Source organism: Macaca fascicularis, chromosome 6, assembly GCF_037993035.2.
Source record: "Macaca fascicularis isolate 582-1 chromosome 6, T2T-MFA8v1.1".
Taxonomy (NCBI): Eukaryota; Metazoa; Chordata; class Mammalia; order Primates; family Cercopithecidae; genus Macaca; species Macaca fascicularis.
Window position 1 is genome coordinate 43,461,820 of NC_088380.1, and position 21,206 is coordinate 43,483,025.

At 44.7% G+C, this 21,206-nt stretch overlaps 1 protein-coding gene and 1 long non-coding RNA gene across 2 annotated transcripts in view; both read right to left on the reverse strand.

Annotated features, from left to right (window-relative positions):
- LOC141406987 (uncharacterized) overlaps positions 1 to 21,206 on the reverse strand; it is a 125,641-nt gene that overhangs the window by 79,386 nt on the left and 25,049 nt on the right. The gene's annotated exons all lie outside the window — the stretch shown is intronic.
- On the reverse strand, positions 17,556 to 18,577 carry LOC107129934 (annexin-2 receptor-like). The gene has a single exon (XM_065546221.2). It carries the CDS (start codon positions 18,234 to 18,236, stop codon positions 17,655 to 17,657), a length of 582 nt encoding a protein of 193 aa, XP_065402293.1. The 5' UTR covers positions 18,237 to 18,577; the 3' UTR covers positions 17,556 to 17,654.

The following is a 21,206-nucleotide window of genomic DNA, read 5'->3' on the forward strand; positions in this document are numbered from 1 at the left end:
ATTCCAGCCTGGGCAACAAAAGCAAAACTCCATCTCAACACAAAACAAAACAACAACAACAACAACAAAATACTTTGATGATGTTTGATAGAAATGGGGTAATTAGAGAAAGAAAAATTTTAGAATAAAACCCTAGAGTGTACCTATTATTAGATTCTAGCCCATTGTTTTTGAGGTTCTGTCATTTACCTGAAATCGAGACTGGATCTTGATTTATTTGCTGCCTTTAAGATCTGGCTATGGGCTGGGCACCATGGCTAAGGCCTGTAATCCCAGCACTTAGGGAGGCCAAGGCTGGAGGATCATTTGAGCCCAGGAGTTCGAGACCAACCTGGGTAACGTGGCAAAACCCCATCTTTACAAAAAGTACATGGTGGCACATGCCTGTGGTCCAAGCCACTTGGAAAGCTGAGGTAGAAGGATTGCTTGAACCAGGGAGGTGGAGGCTGCAGTAATCCGTGTTCGTGCCACTGCACTACAGTCTAGATGACAAAGTGAGGCTCTGTCTCCAAAAAAAAAAAAACAAAAAACCAAAACAGGCTCAGTATGGCTCTTCAAACTAATATTTCAGATTTTTCTTCTACCCTTCTGACTTGGAATTGCTAAAACTAAACTACACTTTTCCTGAAGTCTTGTAAACTGAAGCTGGATGGTTTAATGTAGACTGCAGAGAAATCACAACTCATGTATGGACTACTCAGGAATTTCACCAGAACACCTCATGCAAACTCCAAACCAGGAAATTCTGTCAGATTGCCACTGCCTGCCCCCATTCAAACTGAAGATAATTCAAGCTAAACATCTAGAAATTTCTCAACTGGCTGCCCTCTGGACTCAACAAACTGAGTTAATAGATGGTTCTAACCAGTAACCTTTGTTTTTCTTTTGTTTCAATAGAAATAACTCTTTTTTTTTTTGAAACGGAGTCTCACTCTGTCGCCCAGGCTGGAGTGCAATGGCGCGATCTTGGCTCACTGCAACCTCCGCCTCTTGTGTTCCAGTGATTCTCCTGCCGCAGCCTCCCAAGTAGCTGAGACTACAGGCGCCACTACCCGCTTGGCTAATTTTTGTATTTTTAGTAGACACGGGGTTTCACCATATTGGCCAGGCTGGTCTCGAACTCCTGCCCTTGTGATCCACCCGCCTCGGCCTCCCAAAGTGCTGGGATTACAGGCATGAGCCACCGTGCCCAGCCAGAAATAACTCTAACTAAATGAATGATTGCTTGTGTCATATACAGGCCTAACTTTGGTGGAAGCCATTCTGCAATCCCACCACCTGACTTGAGACAGTCCTGTTAACTGTTTAACTGAGCTGACCTATTCTCAGGACTGAGAGACTCATTTAATGACTAACTGGATAACACAGAGACCCAGATCGTGAACTGTAAAACTTCATAAAGAGGTTTCATTGTACCTTGGCAATTAAGAAAACCACAGAAGCGAGTTCACTACTACCATACACACTATGCCTTTCTCTGTGGTAGCTGGCCATTAAAGAATTATCTGGCCTACCTCCCCTGAAGGTAGGGCATAAACCCTCATTCCAGAGGGTCCATCCCTGGACACAGAGGCCAAAAAGCATCTGAACAGACCACCATTTCTGGGTTCCCCAGCACCCAATTTAATAGCACTAGATAATACACTTTTTGTCCAATCATACTTCTACATGACTGTCCATAGAATCCAAGCATAAAAATACATACTTTTCACTGGGTCTTTGGTCTTCATTTCTGAGGCCTCCCTTGTCATAGAAAACTTTGTTAAATAATTTGTGTGTGCTTTTCTCTTGTTAATCTGTGTTTTGTTATGAGAGTGTCAGCCATGGCCCTTGCAATGGGTGAGGAAAAAGTATTATTTTTTCTCCCCTACAATGGACACCGGCAGTAACTGTACTCTATTTCCCATGGAATTTCCCTCATTTACCCTGTTCTTGCCTGATTCAATCATAACAACCCTTTTGACTTTCAACTGTGTCTTTCTGAAAAATACAATTTTCACCTTAATTGTATTAAGTACTGAAGAAAATTTTCCAGGCAAATGAGTGATCATCTCCCAAGTGTTTGGACTTTGGTGTCTGCCATTCTATATAAGACAGAACACATTATAAAAGCACATTCAGTACTGAACTGAATCATTTACTGCCTTTCCTAGACCAGCCATATAGGTTGGCCTGATCAGGAGATTAAAATATGGCGTTCCATTCATCATCTTTGGAAGAACTGTCTTGAAAGCAACATGTCCAGAGCCCACATGCCACCTGACCTAAACCTAAAATAAGCAGGGACTGGGCACTGGACAGCTTCACTGCACTGAGCCACCACGGCCAACGTCCCCAGTTCTGTCCAAATATGAACTGCAGTGCATTCAGGCTGTGCTTACATAGGCTAAAGTCATTCTTGGAGTTTAAAGGGGACAAAAATGCTGTTGAGACCCATATGTCTAGGGACCAATGGCTGAAATCACAGAAGAGCTACGCTCACTTGAAAAATAAGTGTAGGGCTATAGATAACACAGCCTAATGGGTCCTGAACCAGCCAGGAGATACAGTCAACAAAGGTGGACAGATAGATGCCCAGAGCAAGCCTAAGAGCCCAGGCTGCCCATAAGAAATGGCTGAAAACTAAGGCTTAGGACAGACTGGAACTCAGAAAAGAAAGGAACTTGCTCATAGCTCATAGCTCATAGCTCATAGCACCACCCTTTTCAAATGATGCCCTGGAAGGAGCTCATGCACCCCAGTGGAGGCCCTCATGCTGTTCTAGTTGACTTTCATAGGACTGTGCCCTGCCTGGAGCTGGAAGTCTCTGCAGTGGAGATCCTTCCATATTTTGTTCTTCATCTTCTCAATGCCCTCAAGGTTTTTCATTTGGAAAAATTCTATTCACACAATCAATAATATGCCAAAAAAACCTTTAATTTTAGGTCTGCTCATAATTCATATTTCTTTGTACATGATTATTAAAGCCTTCTTTCATATTTTCCACCTGTGGAATTGATTTTGGGTGGGTAGAGTCAGGATTGGAAGCACATATAGGTCAGCAGGGGCATGAAAGGGGCCGGGAACCAGGTCAGAGCTAGAGGCTGAATTTCAGGGAGCCTTTGAATAGCTATGGATACCAACAGGGTGGGAAGGGGCAGTGGTCCACTGTCCTGGGGTTCTCTTGAAACTGAGCTTGGCCTCCCTGCTGAGAGCAGAGAGCAATCATCAATAAATATTCCTACAATGGTCTGAATTTTACATTAACAGGGTGGAGTTGGAAATTAAATGTAGGCTGACATGAGGAAGATCCCCAGACCTGTGCTTTTTGAATTGACAACCATGGCATTCCAGGGCATTATCTCCGGGTTGGACATTCCCAGCAGTTGGAGAATTCTTCCAACCTGGGGCCCGCCAGCCTCAAGAATCCGCATGGATTGGGTCCAGCAAAACTAAATATCCAGCAAGATTTTGAAATCCAGCAACACTGAAGGCTCAAGTATGTCACTGGTGCATACTTGTCCCAGGGAGGCTATGCTCTCACGGTCTCTACCATCTCAGGGCCTGCGGCATCTGACACTCACTCCTTCCCGCAGATATCCCAGGGCAAAGATTTATGCATCTCCATAGCTTCAACCTGCAGTGTGACAGGCACAGAAAAGTGGGTGTCTTCAGAAAGAGATGAAAAAACATGTAGTAGCAATCACCCTTTGGACACTAAAACTTTTTTGTCACCTTAGATATGAGAAACTAAAACCCAGAAACTCAATGTTGGCATTAATTTTGTCAGCTATGAGGCCATTTTCCTTTCACACAGAGAGAGTTCTAAACTTGAATATAGAGGAGCTTAGGTGCTACTATCTAATTGGAAGGCAGGAATAGCAGTTTTTTTAAATGCAGTTTTGTTTTTTTTTTTTTTTTGAGATAGAGTTTCGCTCTTGTTGCCCAGGCTGGAGTGCAATGGTGAGATCTCAGCTCACTGCAACCTCTGTCGACTGGGTTTAAGCGATTCTCCTGCCTGAGCCTCTCGAGTAGCTGGAATTACAGGCATGTGCCACCATGCCTAGCTGATTTTGTATTTTTAAAGAGACAGGGTTTCTCCATGTTGGTCTCAAACCCCTGACCTTTGGTGATCCGCCCACCTCAGCCTCCCAAGTGCTGGGATTACAAGTGTGAGCCACCACGCCCAGACTGCACTTCTTGTTAGATTGATTAAACATCAATTATCAGTATAAGAGAATGGCAATACATTTTCGAAGCAGGTTTGGAAAGTGTTTTTGTGATTTATACATGGAGCAAGCTTCCCATCTGACCATTCTCACTTCCTGTTCTGAAGTCTCAGTCTGCTTTTCTTTTCCTCCCTATCTTCACTGATTATTTTAGCCACAAAGGAAACAGTCAATGTGGCCTCCAAAATAAAGAACAGTTCAGTTTCCAGAGCTCCATCCAGATGACAGTGGCTGGCATTTGGGTACTCTGGGAACTGAGCTTTCATTTCCTATGTTAGCCATAGAGATGAGGGCTTTGAGGGCAGCATAGAATCAGATTGTTGGAAACGACTTTAGAAATCACAGGCGCTTAAGTCCAACAGAGCTTAAAGGAAAGACATTGAAAAAATCATCACAGGCACAACAAAAACAAAATGAGAAGATTGCCAAACTCTACAATTTTTCAAAGATGAATTGCAAAAAATGGAAATCACAGGAAAGGATAAGAAAATTGGAAATGATATCAGAAAATATAGCATGCAGGGCCAGAAAGACTTGAGATTATGATGAGATGGTTTTAGAAGGCAGGATGGAATGGGGAAAACATAATATTTTAAAACAAGATATGTAAAGGGAGCTGGAATGAGAGAAATTGAACAACACAAAATGGATACCATGTGTCTCTGAAGTAATAACTGTTTAAAATTAGACTGTGGGCTGGGCACGGTGGCTCATGTCTGTAATCCTAGCACTTTGGGAGGCCAAAGTGGGCAGATCACCTGAGATCAGAAGTTTGAGACCAGCCTGACTAACATGGTGAAACCTCGTCTCTAGTAAAAATACAAAAATTGGTTGGGGGCGGTGGCTCACGCCTGTAATCCCAACACTTTGGGAGGCAGAGGCGGGTGGATCACGAGGTCAGGAAATCGAGACCAACATGGTGAAACCCCGTCTCTACTAAAAATTAGCCAGGCGTGGTGGCGGGTGCCTGTAGTCCCAGTTACTCAGGAGGCTGAGGCAGGAGAATGGCATGAACCTAGGAGGCGGACCTTGCAGTGAGTGGAGATCGTGCCACTGCACACCAGCCTGGGCAACAGAGCAAGACTCCTTCTCAAAAAAGAAAAAAATTACCTGGGCGTGGTGGCATACGCCTGTAATCCCAGCTACTTAGGAGACTGAGGAAGGAGAATTGCTTGAACCTGGGAGGTGGAGGTTACAGTGAGCCAAGATTATGCCACTGCACTCCAGCCTGGACGACAGAGCAAGACTCTGTCTCCAAAAAAAAAAAAAAAAAAAAATAGACTCTGTCAATTTTAGTGTTTAATGCAGTATTATAAACAAGTGGATAAACAAATATAAGTGCATGTACCAGTTATGAAAACATATCTTAAAATAAGGACAATGATTGCTCTCTTACTCAATGTCATACTTCTAATGGCCAGTTTTTTTTGTTGTTTTTTTGTTTATTTGTTAAAAAAGGAAAAGCCCCTATAAAAGTTTTGTAAGGCCGGGCGCGGTGGCTCAAGCCTGTAATCCCAGCACTTTGGGAGGCCGAGATGGGCGGATCACAAGGTCAGGAGTTCGAGACCATCCTGGCTAACACGGTGAAACCCCGTCTCTACTAAAAAAATACAAAAAACTAGCCGGGCGAGGTGGCGGGCACCTGTAGTCCCGGCTACTCGGGAGGCTGAGGCAGGAGAATGGCGTAAAAACCCGGGAGGCAGAGCTTGCAGTGAGCTGAGATCCGGCCACTGCACTCCAGCCTGGGTGACACAGCGAGACTCCGTCTCAAAAAAAAAAAAAAAAAAAAAAGTTTTGTAAGAAATTTACACTGAAAACATCTAAGGAGCTGGGTGTGGTGGCTCTTGCCTGTAGTACTGTAGTAGCAGCTACTCAGGAGGCTGAGGTGGGAGCTGTTTCAGTCCAGGAGTTTGAGACCAGGCTGGGTAGCACAGTAAGACTCCCATCTTTAAAATAAACAAATAAGGAAGCACAGTAAGACTCCCATCTTTAAAATAAACAAGTAGGGCCAGGTGTGGTGGCTCTTGCCTGTAATCCCAGTATTTTGGGAGCCCAAGGCGGGTGGATCGCTTGAGGTCAAGAGTTTGAGACCAGACTGGCCAACATGTTGAGATCCCATCTCTATTAAAAAACACAAAAATTAACTGGGGGTGGTGGTGCCCACCTGTAATCCCAGGTACTTGGGAGGCTGAGCCAGGAGAATCGCTTGAATCCAGGAAGTGGAGGTTGCTGTGAGCCGAGATCGGTCCACAGCACTACAGGCTGGGCAACAGAGTGAGACTCCATCTCAAAACAAAAACAAAAACAACAACAACAAAAAAAACCACACAAACAAATAAAATAAAATAATACAAGAAAAAATATAAAATGATTAAGAATAAATAATAATTAAAACTAACTTGTATTTTTCATTCAGTTCTTATATAAACAGATCTTTTAAAAACTTAAGTAACTTGCAGAATTTTTTAAAAAATTTATTTCTTGGTGTCTTGGAGAATAAAAAAAGAAAACCTTTACGGATCAGAAAGCAAAATAAGGGAATGGAAAGTATCTAGGTGCTTTTTTGTGGTTTTTTTTCTGACGAAGTCTCACTCTGTTGCCCAGGCTGGAGTGCAGTGGCACTGTGTCGGCTCACTGCAACCTCCATCCGGATTCAAGCAATTCTCCTGCCTCAGCCTCCCAAGTAGCTGGGATTACAGGTGCCCACAAGCACACCCAGCTAATTTTTATGTTTTTAGTAGAGACATGGTTTCACCATGTTGGCCAGGCTTGTCCTGAACTCCTGACCTCAGGTGATCTGCCCGCCTTGGCCTCCCAAAGTGCTGGGATTACAGGTGTGAGCGACCACACTCCGCCTTTCTTTTCACCCTTTCTTACCATTTCCTGTGAAACCTTCTAAAGAGAGATGAGGCACCTCCCAGAGCCATAGCTTCCTATTGACAAGCTGAGGTAGTCGGCACATCTCCTGGCTCAAACACCACTAAATTCAAAGTAAGTAATTTTTTTTTTTTTGAGATGAGTCTCACTCTGTCGCCCAGGCTGGAGTGCAGTGGCGCAATCCTGGCTCACTTTAAGCTCTGCCTCCCGGGTTCTTGCCATTCTCCTGCCTCAGCCTCCCAAGTAGCTGGGACTACAGGTGCCCGCCACCATGCCCAGCTAATTTTTTGTATTTTTAGTAGAGACGGGGTTTCACCGTATTAGCCAGGATAGTCTCAATCTCCTGACCTCGTGATCCTCCCACCTCGGCTCCCCAAAGTGCTGGGATTACAGGCGTGAGCCACTGTGCCCGGCTTTTTTTTTTTTTTTTTAAATTTTTTTTTACACATTTTATTACACTTTGCCATGCCCTTGGCTTTTGTTGCCAGTTTTCCAAGTGCAAAAGTGAATATAACCACCTCCCACCCACTGGGATGACTATTATTTAAAAAAAAAAAAACAAAAAAACAGAAGATAAGCGTTAGTATGTATGTGGAGCACTTGGAATCTTTGTGCACTGTTGTCAGGAATATAAAATGATGCAGCCACTATGGAAAATAGCATAACAGTTCCTCCAAAAATAGAATTAGCATGTGATCCAGCAATTCTCCTGCTGGGGATATACACAGACATTTGAAAGCAGGCATTTGAATAGATATTTATAAACCTGTGTTCATAAAAGCACTATTCACAAAAGCCAAAAAATGGAGGAAATCCAGGTGTCCATCAATGGATGAATGAATAAACATAATGGAATATATATATCCAAGGGAACATTATTCAGCCTCTAAAAGGAAGAACATTCTGACATATGCTGCAATATGGATTTACCCAGAGGATAACAGGTTAAGTGAAACAAGCCAGTCAAAAAGGACAAATACTGCATGATTCACTTGTGTGAGGTACGTAGAGTAGACAAATTTATAGGGACAAAAATACTGCATGATTCACTTGTGTGAGGTACCTAGAGTAGACAAATTTATAGAAACAAAGTAGAATGGTGGTTTGCAAGAACTGGAGGGAGTGGGTAATGAGCAGTTTTTGTTTATGGGTATAGAGTTTCAGTTTGCTGGTGGCCCAACACTGTGAATATACTTAATGCCACTGACCTGTACATTTAATAATGGTTAAAAAGGTAAATTTTCTCTTATTTGTATTTTATCACGTTAAAAAATTAATTGAAAAAAATATATAGGCTCTGAACTTTCAAAGAAAAAGATTGAAACATTTGAATATATAAATGCTAAATATTCTTTGCTCACTTTCCCCTTTAAAAAGAAAGCATGTAATTAAATTTGAAAGTTAAGGAAAAATTCAGAAAAATATTTTAATTTGCTGACAAAAGGTTAATTTCTGTGAAGAGAAAAGTTTCCTTCAAACCTATAGGAAAAATAAGTTTAGGCTCACTAAAATCAAAGAAATGCAGATTAAAACAAAGAATTCAATTCTGGCTAGCATACTAGTATACATTAAACTTTCACTTTATTTTATTCTTTGAGATGGAGTGTTGTAATCACGTCTCTGCACTCTAGCCTGGGTGACAGGGCAAGACCCTGTCTCTAAATAAATAAACAAGAATTGAGGCATCAGTCTGAGCCTCAGTTCTGCAGGCGTTTGCTTAGACGGAGGCTTCTGCTGTGTGCAGCACAGTGGATTGCCGGGGCTTCCACCTCTTCCATGCTTTCAACCAAACAATTGCAGCAGTAAAGATTTCACTTCAGGCAGGGTGCGGTGGCTCACGCCTGTAATCCCAGCACTTTGGGAGGCCGAGGCGGGCAGATCACACAGTCAGGAGATCGAGACCATCCTGGCTAACACTGTGAAACCCCGTCTCTACTAAAAATACAAAAAATTAGCTGGGCGTGGTGGCGGGCGACTGTAGTCTCAGCTACTCCAGAAGCTGAGGCAGGAGAATGACTGAACCCAGGAGGCGGAGCTTGCAGTGAGCCGAGAACAAGCCAAAGCACTCCAGCCTGGGCTACAGAGCGAGACTCTGTCTAAAACAACAACAACAACAACAACAACAACAAAAACTAGCTGGCTGTGGTGGCACGCGCCTATAGTCCCAGCTACTCGGGAGGCTGAGGCTGGAGAATCGCTTCAACCCAGGAGGCAGAGGTTGCAGTGAGCCGAGATCACGCCACTGAGCGACAGAGCAAGACTCCGTCTCAAAAGGAAAGAAAGAAAGAAAGAAAAAGAAAGAAAGAAAGAAAGAAAGAAAGAAAGAAAGAAAGAAAGAAAGACTGTATTTTCAAGACAATATAGGTGCATCAATTAAACTTATCATGCACAATCATAATCAAAGGGTTTTTTTTTTTTTCTTTGAGGATTGGATCCTTTTTTTTTTTTTTTTTTGAGATGGAGTCTCGCTCTGTCACCCAGGCTGGAGTGCAGTGGCATGATCTCGGCTAACTGCAAGCTCTGCCTCCCGAGTTCACGCCATTCTCCTGCCTCAGCCTCCCGTGTAGCTGGGACTACAAGAGTTTCACCATGTTAGCCAGGATGGTCTCGATCTTCTGACCTCGTGATCCACCCACCTTGGCCTCCCAAAGTGATGGGATTACAGGCGTGAGCCACCGCGCCTGGCCTTGGATTGGATCCTTTAAAGGTTTTCCCACATGGAAAGAATGGTGATAGACAAAAATTAAAGAGTGAAGAATTTCTAATAATAAGAAAACAATAGTCACAATACATAGCCTTATCATATTTCTGGCCAGGATCTCCTTACAAATAAGTATAGATGCAAAATTTATACTCTTTAAGAAAAATACAAAACATCACCTTTCATAACTCTAGGAACTTCCAAGTTGCTAATAAGGAAACTTATTCTTATGGGACTCTATTTGATACTTCCAGTTTCAAATAATTACAGAACTATTTGAAACTACTTCTCCTTCCACAGATCTGGGTGGTGAAGTGAATATTTTGTTAAAAAAATTCCTAGCACCCTCTAAACTTTCTTATTTCTTGCCTTTCTTGATACCTTTATTAGAAATAAAGGCCAATCAGAAATGAACCCAAAGTAATTAAAGAACCATTAACGTCCCTGCTAGATGTCATTTTCATTAATTTCTCGTGTGAGTGAATATGCTTTAGCCAAAGACCACCAGAAACTGAATTTGTAGTTCAGTAAACTGAATTTATTACTCCTCACGAAGAATTTAGCATGGAGAACCACGAGTTGTCTCAAAATGAGGGTGTTAGGACATTTTAGTGGATTCAGGCTTGTGTTTGGTGATTTGGGGTATTAAAAAAATGACTGAAAAAAATCATAAAAAGTAATTGTAAGTAATATATAATGAACATTTACACTGTGTTAGAGTGTTCTAAGATCTTTCAATAGTATAACCTAGAAAAAACATGGACACCATGATTAGTGTAATATGCCATTCAGTTTACTGATCAGGAATATGAAGCATAAGATTTGAATTTACTTCTGAAATGTTACACCTTCTAGTGTGTAAGTGATGGAGCTGGGTTTTGAGTCAAAGCATGAGACCTGGTTTCCTAGGTCTTCACCACCAAGGTATGTAGGTCTAGTCACTTGGTTTTACAGCCTCTAGGTAACCATTGCCTACCTAACTTGCCCCAGTCACCTTTCAACTAGTCAACTTGGTCTGACAACCCATCTTCCAGTAAAGCAATTTGTAGAGTTGGGGACTATGGCATCAATTCCCAGGTACTTGTCAGAGCCCAGGAAGAACTTGCAAAGATGGTAGCTTTTGGTCAAAGACAGCCCTACCAAGTATGTGCTTGGGTCGAGGAATCAGGGAATGTAAGCAGGAGGTGCCCCGGCTTGTTCCCTACCTGCACTCCTTACCCAGCCACACACCTCTGACTTGGTCCTAATCCTAAAACAATAACGATCAAACAAAACAAAAGAAGCCAAAGGCATTTGATGTTTCTCTGTTATTTTATTGAGAAAGACACCAAACATTGACAAAGAATCGTGAAGGCAAATCTTTTTAAAGCAGATGGATAGACACTATTGTAACTGATAATTCTTTCTAAAGGATGATCCAGTAGAAGCTCTAAAATGTCAGGTAATCTAGATCCCTGGACAATGCAACCCGGAGAGTGGAGAGAAGTAAATATGCATTCTTCTCCAAGAGGGAGGAGAAAGCCAAGTGCAGCATCCGGGACCAAGGACTGCAAAGGACTCCTAAATATCCAACCCTCGGGGTTCTTCCTTTGCAGGAGTCTGTTCTTTTTGCCCCGTAGCCGAATCTAGACAGGCAGCGTGGGGTGGAGTTGGCAAACGTCCTGCAACTCCACGACCATGAAGAGCCGTTATGGTACCACTAGCGGTGCTAGGACCCAAAACTAACGAAACTGCTCGGGAGAAGCGGCGGGCTCGACCCACAGCGATGCTGCCACCGAGATCAATCCTGCTTGGACGAATGATCAGTGCTGCGACTAAGAAAGTGCCAGTCCAAGGAACCGGCGGTACTGGGACATAGTGAAAGGAGTTAGCCAGTTTTAGGGAGACTGTAAGGGAAGGGTCCCCAGACAACCTCCGACAGGTGTTTTGTGCAGATAAGGGAACTTGCACAGGGAACTTGCCTAAACTCACGCTTGCAGCAGACTAAGGGCCCACATGCGCACTGGGGGAATGGGGGTGGGTGGAGCCACCAAGAAATCTCGCCATACACAAACAGGGAACCCAGCCCCATCAGCTTTCATATAAAATTCTTTGTATTCAACTGCGAAGGAGGCAACCAGCAACCCTCTTTCAGGACCCCCCTTTTTTATAGAAGCTTAATAAATTCTACTCCACTCTTCGATATCCGCGTGCCCATTTCTTCCTGATCTTGAGACAAGAATCCGGACTTAGCTGAGCTAAGGAGGCAAAATCCTGCATCAATATCAAGTGCCGACACTGAACAACCAGCGGTGCAGCCGGCGTCAAGCTTTATTTTTGGCGCAGTTAAGGTATTGCCACTAAGAAACTGTGGTCTCTGAGAAATATCGCGGGTTGGAAGGTTGTACGGTGCTTCCACCGAGAAAGCGCCTACCCAGTGGGATACGCCTGTGACAGAAAAGCCGAGGACAAGCCCTTCCCATGAAAGTCTCGGCCAATCACCGTGCTGAGACAGCGAGACACCCAGCGGGGTGAAAGTGGCGGTGCTACGACAGAGGAAGCGATACCACAAAGAACTTCTGAGTCTTGAGAACGATAAACGTTCTGGTTTTTTGTTTGTTTGTTTGTTTGTTTAGAAGGAGTCTTGCGCTGTTGCCCAGGCGGGAGTTCAGTGGCGCAATATCGGCTTGTTGCAACCTCCGTCTCCCGGGTTCAAGCGCTTCTCCTGCCTCAGCCCCCACCCCCAGTAGCTGGGATTACGGGCATGCGCCACGACGCACGGCTAATTTTCGTAGTTTTAGTAGAGACCGGTTTCACCAGGTGGCCAGGCTGGTCTCCATCTCCTGACCTCAAATGATCCACCCGCCTCTGCCTCCCAAAGTGCTAGGATTACAGGCGTGAGCCACCGCGTCCGGCTGAAACGTTGTTTTGTTCAGCGCTAACAACAGTGCAGCAACCGAGAAAACGAGTCTCCGCTATTGGCGAAAGTGTTGATGCGAAACCGCTGGCTCGGCATAGGAGCAGAACTGCGGAAAAGAACCCTAGAGACCAAGCACCAGCTCGGCTCCACAGCGGGCGGGAGAAGGCAAGTTAGCATAAAGCTGAGACGTGGTACTCAAACTCAGTAGAAGAAATATGCCACATTTACTATCCTGGGGAAGGCAGTGGGTAAGAAAAGCTAAAATGCATAACATTTAAATAAAAAATAAGTAACGAAATATTTAAAGCACACAAATGAAAATAAAATACACCAGTAACCTCCCTCCCAGAACAAGATACATCAAAAAAAATTTTTTTGAGTATACAAAACATACAAAGAACCCTACAAAGAAATTGCAAACAGTGTTGAACGCAGCGATCTATCCTACTACTGTATTTGCATTAGCACTAAACCCGTGCCTCTTGCGCCTATCCGAAATTTCCTCGGATTAAGAAGAAATAGCCATGGATAAACAGATATTTGCAACACCAAAAATGTCCTGTAGCCTAGACACCCCAACTTCTACATGAGGCTATGCTACAAGCATAGCCAGAGCGAGACTCTCTATTGCGAAATCATACTTGGTATGACTAAAATGATTCCAGGCAGTGCTAAATCATTTGTTTAAAAAAATTACGGCTGGGGTGCGGTGGCTCACGCCTGTAATCCCAGCACTTTGGGTGGCCGAGGCGGGCGGATCACAAGATCAGGAGATCAAGACCATCCTGGCTAACACGGTGAAACCCCGTCTCTACTAAAAAATACAAAAAATTAGCCGGGCGTGGTGGTGGGCGCCTTTAGTCCCAGCTACTCGAGAGGCTGAGGCAGGAAAATGTCGTGAACCCAGGAGGCAGAGCTTGCAGTGAACCAAGACTGTGCCACTGCACTCCAGCCTGGGCGCAAAGCAAGACTCCATCTCAAAAAAAAAAAAAAAAGTTACTCTTGTAGGCCAGGTGGGGTGGCTCTCACCTGAAATCTCAGCACGTTGGGAGGCCAAGGTGGGCAGATCACTTGAGGCCAGGAGTTGGAGACCAGCCTGGTCAACACAGGCTGGTCTCTCCTAAACACAGGAAAATTAGCCAGGTGTGGTGGCGCATGCCTGTGATCCCAGCTACTGGGGAAGCTGAGTCAGGAGAATTACTTGAACCCAGGAGGTGGAGTTTGCAACTAGCCAAAATCATGCCGCTTCACTCTAGCCTGTGTGACAGTGCAAGACTGTCTCAAACAAACAAACAAACCCAAAAAACTAAGTTACCATTCTGACTAGGTTGATCAACATGAAGACACTGCTAGCTAGTATCAGTTTGCCTCTTTAGATCCGCATACCACTCTTCAGTCGGCACTATGTTGCAAGAAGTAACCTGTATGGACTGCACTGGAGAACTAATTTTGCCTGCAGGCTTCCCATTGAGTTGAGGCACTGGAACTGACACCAGCTGTTCAGAGATGCGGATTAGTAATTTATTGTCTTGCTTTGTTTCACCTGGACCTGGTATTGAATTGTTTTGTCTGAAGTCAAAAATAGGCCAGCTGCAGTGGCCCACACCTGCAACAAAAGCACTTTGGGAGGCCGAGGCAGAAGGATCACTTGAGGCCAGGAGTTCAAAACCAGCTTAGGTAATAGAGTGAGAACTCATCTCCACAAAAAATTGAAAAATCAGCCAGCCAGGCATGGTGTCACTTACCTGCAGTCCAAGCTACTTGAAAGACAGAGAGGGAGGATTGCATGAGCCCAGGTGGTTGAGGCTGCAGTGAGCTATGCTTGTGCCACTGCACTCCAGCCTGGGTGATAAAGCCAGACCCTGTCTCAAAAAAAAAAAAAAAAAAAAAAAAAGGTGGGGAGAAAGCCAAAAATACTGTGGAGTGGCCCTTTCTTCAAGCATTTGCTTGCTTTCTCTAACACCACTCATTCTATTGCCCCTACTGAGCTTGAAATGATAATGCTTTCTTCAGGTGTCAGGTCTGGAGTACTCGTGCATCTATCTCAAAACGCTGTCTCAAAACTCCAACAGGGAGCACCTAACAGTACTGGGTGCAATGTCGCTGGAACGGAGCAAACAGCAGTTCCGGAACCTAGAAACAACAGGCTCTGCGAAACCGAGGACTCTGTGCCCGAGAGAAATTGCCGGTTTCAGACATAGCTGGTTTTAGAGAAAGGAACGGCATTGTTATCTAAAAAACACAGACGGAAATACCGCCACAAATACCGGTACAGGGACAGCTGACACGAAGGACCAAGGAAAGCTGCTGAGAGCTGCGCCCCCACAGAATAACTGCCAGCTGCCACAGTGCGAGTGAGAAACCGGCCACTCCATGCAACAACCAGTACTGCCATGGGGGAAAGCATCTGATGTCGCCAACAAGCGGTGCTACCAGGAGAAATGGCCGCTTTTGAAGAAAACAGCCAAGAACGCGACTGAGAGACACTCAGCTCCCAGGAAGAATCAGCATTTGTTCCAAAACACAGCCGAATAAACCAAGAACCCGCAGAGTGGTTGAACCTATCAAAGACACAACTGAGGAAACGGGGTCACCCAGCACCTCAACATCCTGGGCTCTAGCAAGCCTCACAGAAGCAACCGGCAGTGCAACCAACAAGGAGCATCTAGCGTGGTAATGCCATCCACGAAAGGCCAGTAAGGCGAAAAGACTAGAGTGTTTAGTTCCAGGGATCATAGGCCATTGCAAACCAGACAGCATAAAGCCAAGGGTTGACAAAAGAAAAATTAGTAACCGTTGTTTTTCAAAAGGGCAAGTTAGCTGAAAATAAAATAAAAACAATACATTTGGGAAAAAATCATAAAATGAAAATTCAAAACCAAGCAAAACATAGAAAACTGACTCTACAAAGAAGAAAATGCAAACACTTCTAAACAATGTGGTTTCACAGCTGTGATATCGCTGTCACACCTATATCAATATCTGCTTGGTCTCACCAGGACTTCTAACTAAGGGACTGCAGGCACTGCTAAACTGCTACTTGCTACTCCTAAAATATCTCCACCGACATGCCCGGACTTCTATATTTAAAACTCAGGCATTACTAAAGCAGGGTAAGTTATTATGAAACCAAAAGTTACTGGGACTAAGAAGTCGCAGGCATGGCTACGCTAGTACTGGTTTTGACTCAATCTGGACTTATAAGAGCCTAAGAAATCACATTCACGGGGGGACTTTGAATGGAAGCATGGACTTGTTAGTCTAAGAAATCCCTAATCCAGGACTCGCTCAGAATAAGATATTTTGAACACAGGCTTAAGGCTCTTTATCACAGGCGAAATAAACTGATACTTGTTCTGCTTAAATCTGGATTCCCTATGCAGAGAAACCACAATCAGGGCTATATTCTGACATGTAGGAGGTTTAAAACTGAAAAGACAGACAAATTAGGCAAGGCCAACCCGGACCTGCTCTGTCTACCGGAATTACTAAACAAAGTTGTGGTACGATTAAGTAACTGGTAGTTCTTTTATAAACCACACTAAATTATTATTCCAAAGAAAAAGAAACAGAAAACACTGCTAGCCCTGAGACCCATGAATAAGTAATCTTTTAAATTACTTACTTATTTGAGACAGGGTCTCGCTCCATTGGAGTGCATTGGTGCCATCTGGCTCGGTGCAGCCTCTATCTTCTGAGCTCAAGGGACCCTCCCACCTCAACCTCCCAAGTAGCTGGGACTACAGGTGCGTAACACCACACATGGATAATTTTTGTATTTTTTGTAGAGACAGGTCTCACCCTGTTGCCCAGCCTAGTCTCAAACTCCCGAGCTCAAGCAATCCCTGTGCCTCTGCTGTCAGAAGTGCTGGGATTACAGGCGTGAGCCAAGCTGCCTCGCCTGGTAAGTAATATTAAGAACTGGTTATCTGTGCAGTTGTATTAATATAAATAATTGTGTGATCCTTCCACTGTAGCAGGACGAGCCGCAGACAAAACTCCTCAGACACTGAGTTAAAGAAGGAAGGGGTTTATTCAGTTGGGAGCATTGGCAAGACTCCTCTCTCAAGAGCCTAGCTCCCCGAGTGCACAATTTCTGTCCCTTTTAAGGGCTCACAACGCTAAAGGCTTCACATGAAAGGGTCGTGACTGATTGAGCAAGCTAGGGGGTACGTGACAGGGGCTGAATGCACTGGTAGTCAGAGTGAAACAGAACAGAGCTGGAAGTTTCACAATGTCCTTCTATACAATGTCTGGAATCTATGGATAACATAACCAGTTAGGTCGGGGTCGATATTTACCAGGCCCAGGGCACCGGGCCGAGCTGTCTGCCTGTGGATTTCATTTCTGCCTTTTTAGTTTTTATTTCTTCTTTCTTTGGAGGCAGAAATTAGGCATAAGACAATATGAGGGGTGGTCTCCTTCCTTACCATGAGAAATAGCAAAGATTGATAAACCCCTCAGTCTTATGACCGCCAATAAAATTCCTGAGTGTAAAACACAATGAATTGCTATACTGAAAAAAAGACAGCCGTTAAAACAAAAATAAAATTAACAATTGAAATTAAAAAGACATAACGTAAAATATGTGAAATACAATTAAATAAAAAAATACATTTAGAAAGCAGTAATTAGAAAAAAGTAGGAGTAAGATTTGAAAATAAAATGGAAAAAACAAATTTTAAATTTGCCAAAACTCTAAGAATTCTACAATCATAAAATAGATTTCTCAAAGTTGAAACAGATAAAAATGAAATATATAATAAAATAAATACAAATGTTTAAAATATATGGAAACTGCAAGTAATAAGCGACCCGAAACAAGGGAGATTCATCAGCAAAAGATATTTTAAAAATTGACAACCAGCAATGAAGGCACATCTTAATGCATTTTTATTTTCTAGGTGGAGACGTTTGGTAATGGAGAATCTTTTTATGGAGGAGAATCCCAAAAGTCTTCTGCTGCTATCTAAGGCTGCTTAGCTCCACAGATCTGTGGGCAGCACGCCCAGAGTACAGAGAACCCGGCACAACCAAGGCGACAAATCCACTCCAGGCAGCCTGAGAAACTCGGGAGGTGGCGCCACCAATTCAGGACAGGAGGATGGTGGCATTCCAAAAGGTGCCAGCTGTCAGAGACCTCGGAGTCCTGCTGTCTGTCCCAGGGGTGGGGAGGACTGCACAAGGGAAGCTGCTGGAGCATGAGTCTCTCGGGTTCCTCTGCCTGTTCCACCTCTTCTACAGGTGCCTCTTGCTGCTTCTGTGTCCCGGGCCAACTGAACTCACCGGGCTGGGCTGTACTTGGTTCTAAGGTGCCCTGGACTCCAGGAAAGAGTCCGTTTTGCGGATAGACTCCAGGTAGCCGCCAGCAAGGACCAGAAAGCAGTCCCAAATCACAGCTGTCCAATGAGTACTCTAGTAGTACTGGATACAAAGGAAGAGACCACGGCCCACAATCTTCTGAACTCACAGTAGGCGGAGGCTGGGGCTCTGGCACCACCTCTGCGGAATCCGAAACAGGCTTCACAAAGCCAAGAAAATGTTGCTCCATCGCTTAAGCCTCAGACCAGGAGGAAACAAATGTTTGCGCTGATCAAGGAGTGCATTGTGCACTACCATCACTCTAGGTATTTATGCTCTCCAGAGCCCGTGGGCGGAGGCCAGCCAGATATTAAGAAACTCAATAGTAACAAATGCACGAAAATTAGTAGACATATGAAAAACAATAAAATTTTAGAGAGTACATAGAACCAAAACAAACCGTAATTCCGACAGAAAAACAGCGAGAAAAGAAACCGAAATGAAACGAACACTAAGCAAACCTTGCAGAGAACGATCACTGCGGAACGCAGGTATAAAACAGCCTTCAAGGGCCAAGAACTATCTCTTTCCGGAAATGAGCCCCGGAAAACTGTCCGTAGGGCTCTGCCCTGCCAACGACCTTGCTAATGAGAAACTGGCGCGTTGAACTTAGCAAGCGCCTGCACCTAGCGGATAGCACCGGTATTGCCAAACATCTGTTTAGGCCCCAAAAGTGGTGCTGCTAGAGAGAAAGCGTGCTCTAAGAAAGAAGCGGTGTTTGGAGGAATTAACCCACTCTGTTTAAATATGTTGTGACAGAAAAATGTGTTGTAGCATTTTAATGTGTTTTAATCCGTTTAATGTGTTTAATCAGTTTAAGGTCTTTTAACTCGTTTTAATGTGTTGCGACAGAAAAGGCGCCGGCTAACGGTACCACGGAATTACTAGTGCATACAGCAGCTCGGTGCAATCACTGTTCTTCACCGCAAAACGGAGTTCAGGAAGTTCCTAGGAGATACTAGCGGTTCTAGGACCGAGAAAGTGACAGCACTGAAAACATAAGGACCCCGCGAGCAGGAAACGTCACGTTGGGAGCAGCAACTGAGCAAACGCCTAGTGGGCACTGCTGGCAAACGTGCTGATATTAAACTGTCAGCTCCGCATAGGAAGCAGAGCCACCAGACAGAACCCGGGACCTGACACCAGCGAGGCTAAGACCGAGCTGGGCTCCCCGGCCCCTGAGAGAACAAAAGTCAAGGAGCAAGAGGCTGAGACACTCAAAATTAGCAGGAAAAACATACATTACAGGCTGGGCGCGGTGGCTCACGCCTGTAATCCTAGCACTTTGGAAGGCCAAGGAGGGCGGATTGCCTAAGGTAAGGAGTTCGAGACCAGGCTGGCTAACATGGTGAAACCCTGTCTCTACTAAAAATACAAAAAAATTAGCCAGGCGTGGTGGCGCACACCTGTAGTCCCAACTACTCGGGAGGCTGAGGCAGGAGAATTGCTTCAACCCAGGAGGCGGAGGTTGCAGTAAGCCAAAATGACGCCATTGCACTCCAGCCTGAGCGACAGCGCGAGACTCTGTCTCAAAAAAATAAATAAATAAAAATTAAAAATTAAACTTTAAAATAATAAAAGTCTGAAATGCAAGTAAAAAATGAAAACAAACATCGGTAACATCGTTCTAAGAATAAAATACACAAAAATAATTTTAAAATAAGCAAAACTTACAGGGAACCAACCCTACAAAGAAGAAATTACAAATATTGCTAAACGATGCAATCCTATGATTAGGATATCCCTGTCAGATGTAATACCCCTACAGTTTGCACCTGTCTAAATTTCCTACGACAAACAAACAAAAATAGTCACGGTTAAATGTGTTAAGCTCCAACTAAAAAATCGTAGTAGCTGGTATATCCCGATTTGGTCCACCAGAGGAAAAAGTCACGTTCAGCTGGACTTGCTATTGTCAAAGGGAGCTTGGTAAAACAGAAATTGCGTTCGCCGGCATTTCCTGACTTCCACGGGAGTTTAAAAAACACAAAAGCATAGCTAAAACGGGACTCGATATTGCAAAACCAAACTTGGTATAAGAGCTCCCAACACTGCTAAACTGGTCATCAGTAAACCTAAAACAAAACAAAACAAAACAAAAACAAAAACACGCATTCGCTGGTATCCCCATTTGTACAGGAGTTAAACATCTCTTGCACAGCTAAAGCAGGGCTTACTAGTAGGAAACCAGAACTTGCTAGGACTAAGAAACTTGAGGCTGGGCTGACCCCATGGTTGTTATAATTAGAAATCCGAGGCTACAGGAAACCCGGAGCTGCTGAAAAATGAGTCACAGGATAACTTCGCCTTGCTATGGCGAAACAGTGTCTTTCTGCGACCTAGAAATCGCAGCCTGGGTTAGACCGGTGTTTGTCCTAAGTCGGGACTTTCTTGGGCTGAGAAATCACATTGTGGTTATTCCCCCACTTGGACAAGGAGTAGGAATCTCAGGCACTACGAAATCGAAACGTGCTAAGCCCAAGAAGCCAACGACGCGCGAAACCCCCCAGTCCTCCTACAGAGAAGCCAGCGGCGCCGCCACAGGACTGGGTTCTGGAGGCCGAGCCAGAGCCAGTGCGGCACTGCTGGCTGCGCTGGGATGGGACCGCGCCCGCGCAGCGCCACTGTCAGCGACTCTGAGGAGCTGCCGGCTCCCCACGCCCGGCGCTGCGGCCGCCCGGGAACTCCAGGCTCGCAGCAACTGGGCAAGCTGTGACTTTGAATCTCTCAGATCCACGACCTGAGCGCTGTAGCCACAGAGAAATGGAGTCACCGAGCAGCAAACAAGAGACCTCGGCTCGGGGAAATGGCAGTGCCGGGAGCCTGTGCTTGACGGCAGCCGGCGGGGTTGTCAAGGACAACATCGTTTTGGCCCAACCAACGGTGCTGTTACCAAGAAATCGTCGACTCTGAGAAAAAAAAGAGAGGTTCGGCCACCAAGAAACTCCGTACAACAAGTGCTGTAACAGAAAAACCGCCGACTCCGCTCCACTGGCGAAAGGGCCAATAGGAACGCCAGGTGCTGCGACCGTGACGCCGGCACTAGGGCCTTGGATGGAGAAAGCAACTCACGGAGCCGAAGAAACTGTGCACAGCCCAGCGGAAAAGTGTCTGGTCCGCTCGCTGGAAGAAAGCGCGGATCAAAACTAGCAACTCGGTG

Bases quoted from the DNA above. Each gene is read 5' to 3' on its own strand.
- LOC107129934 (XM_065546221.2), bottom strand. From the start codon at position 18,236: ATGGAGCAACATTTTCTTGGCTTTGTGAAGCCTGTTTCGGATTCCGCA.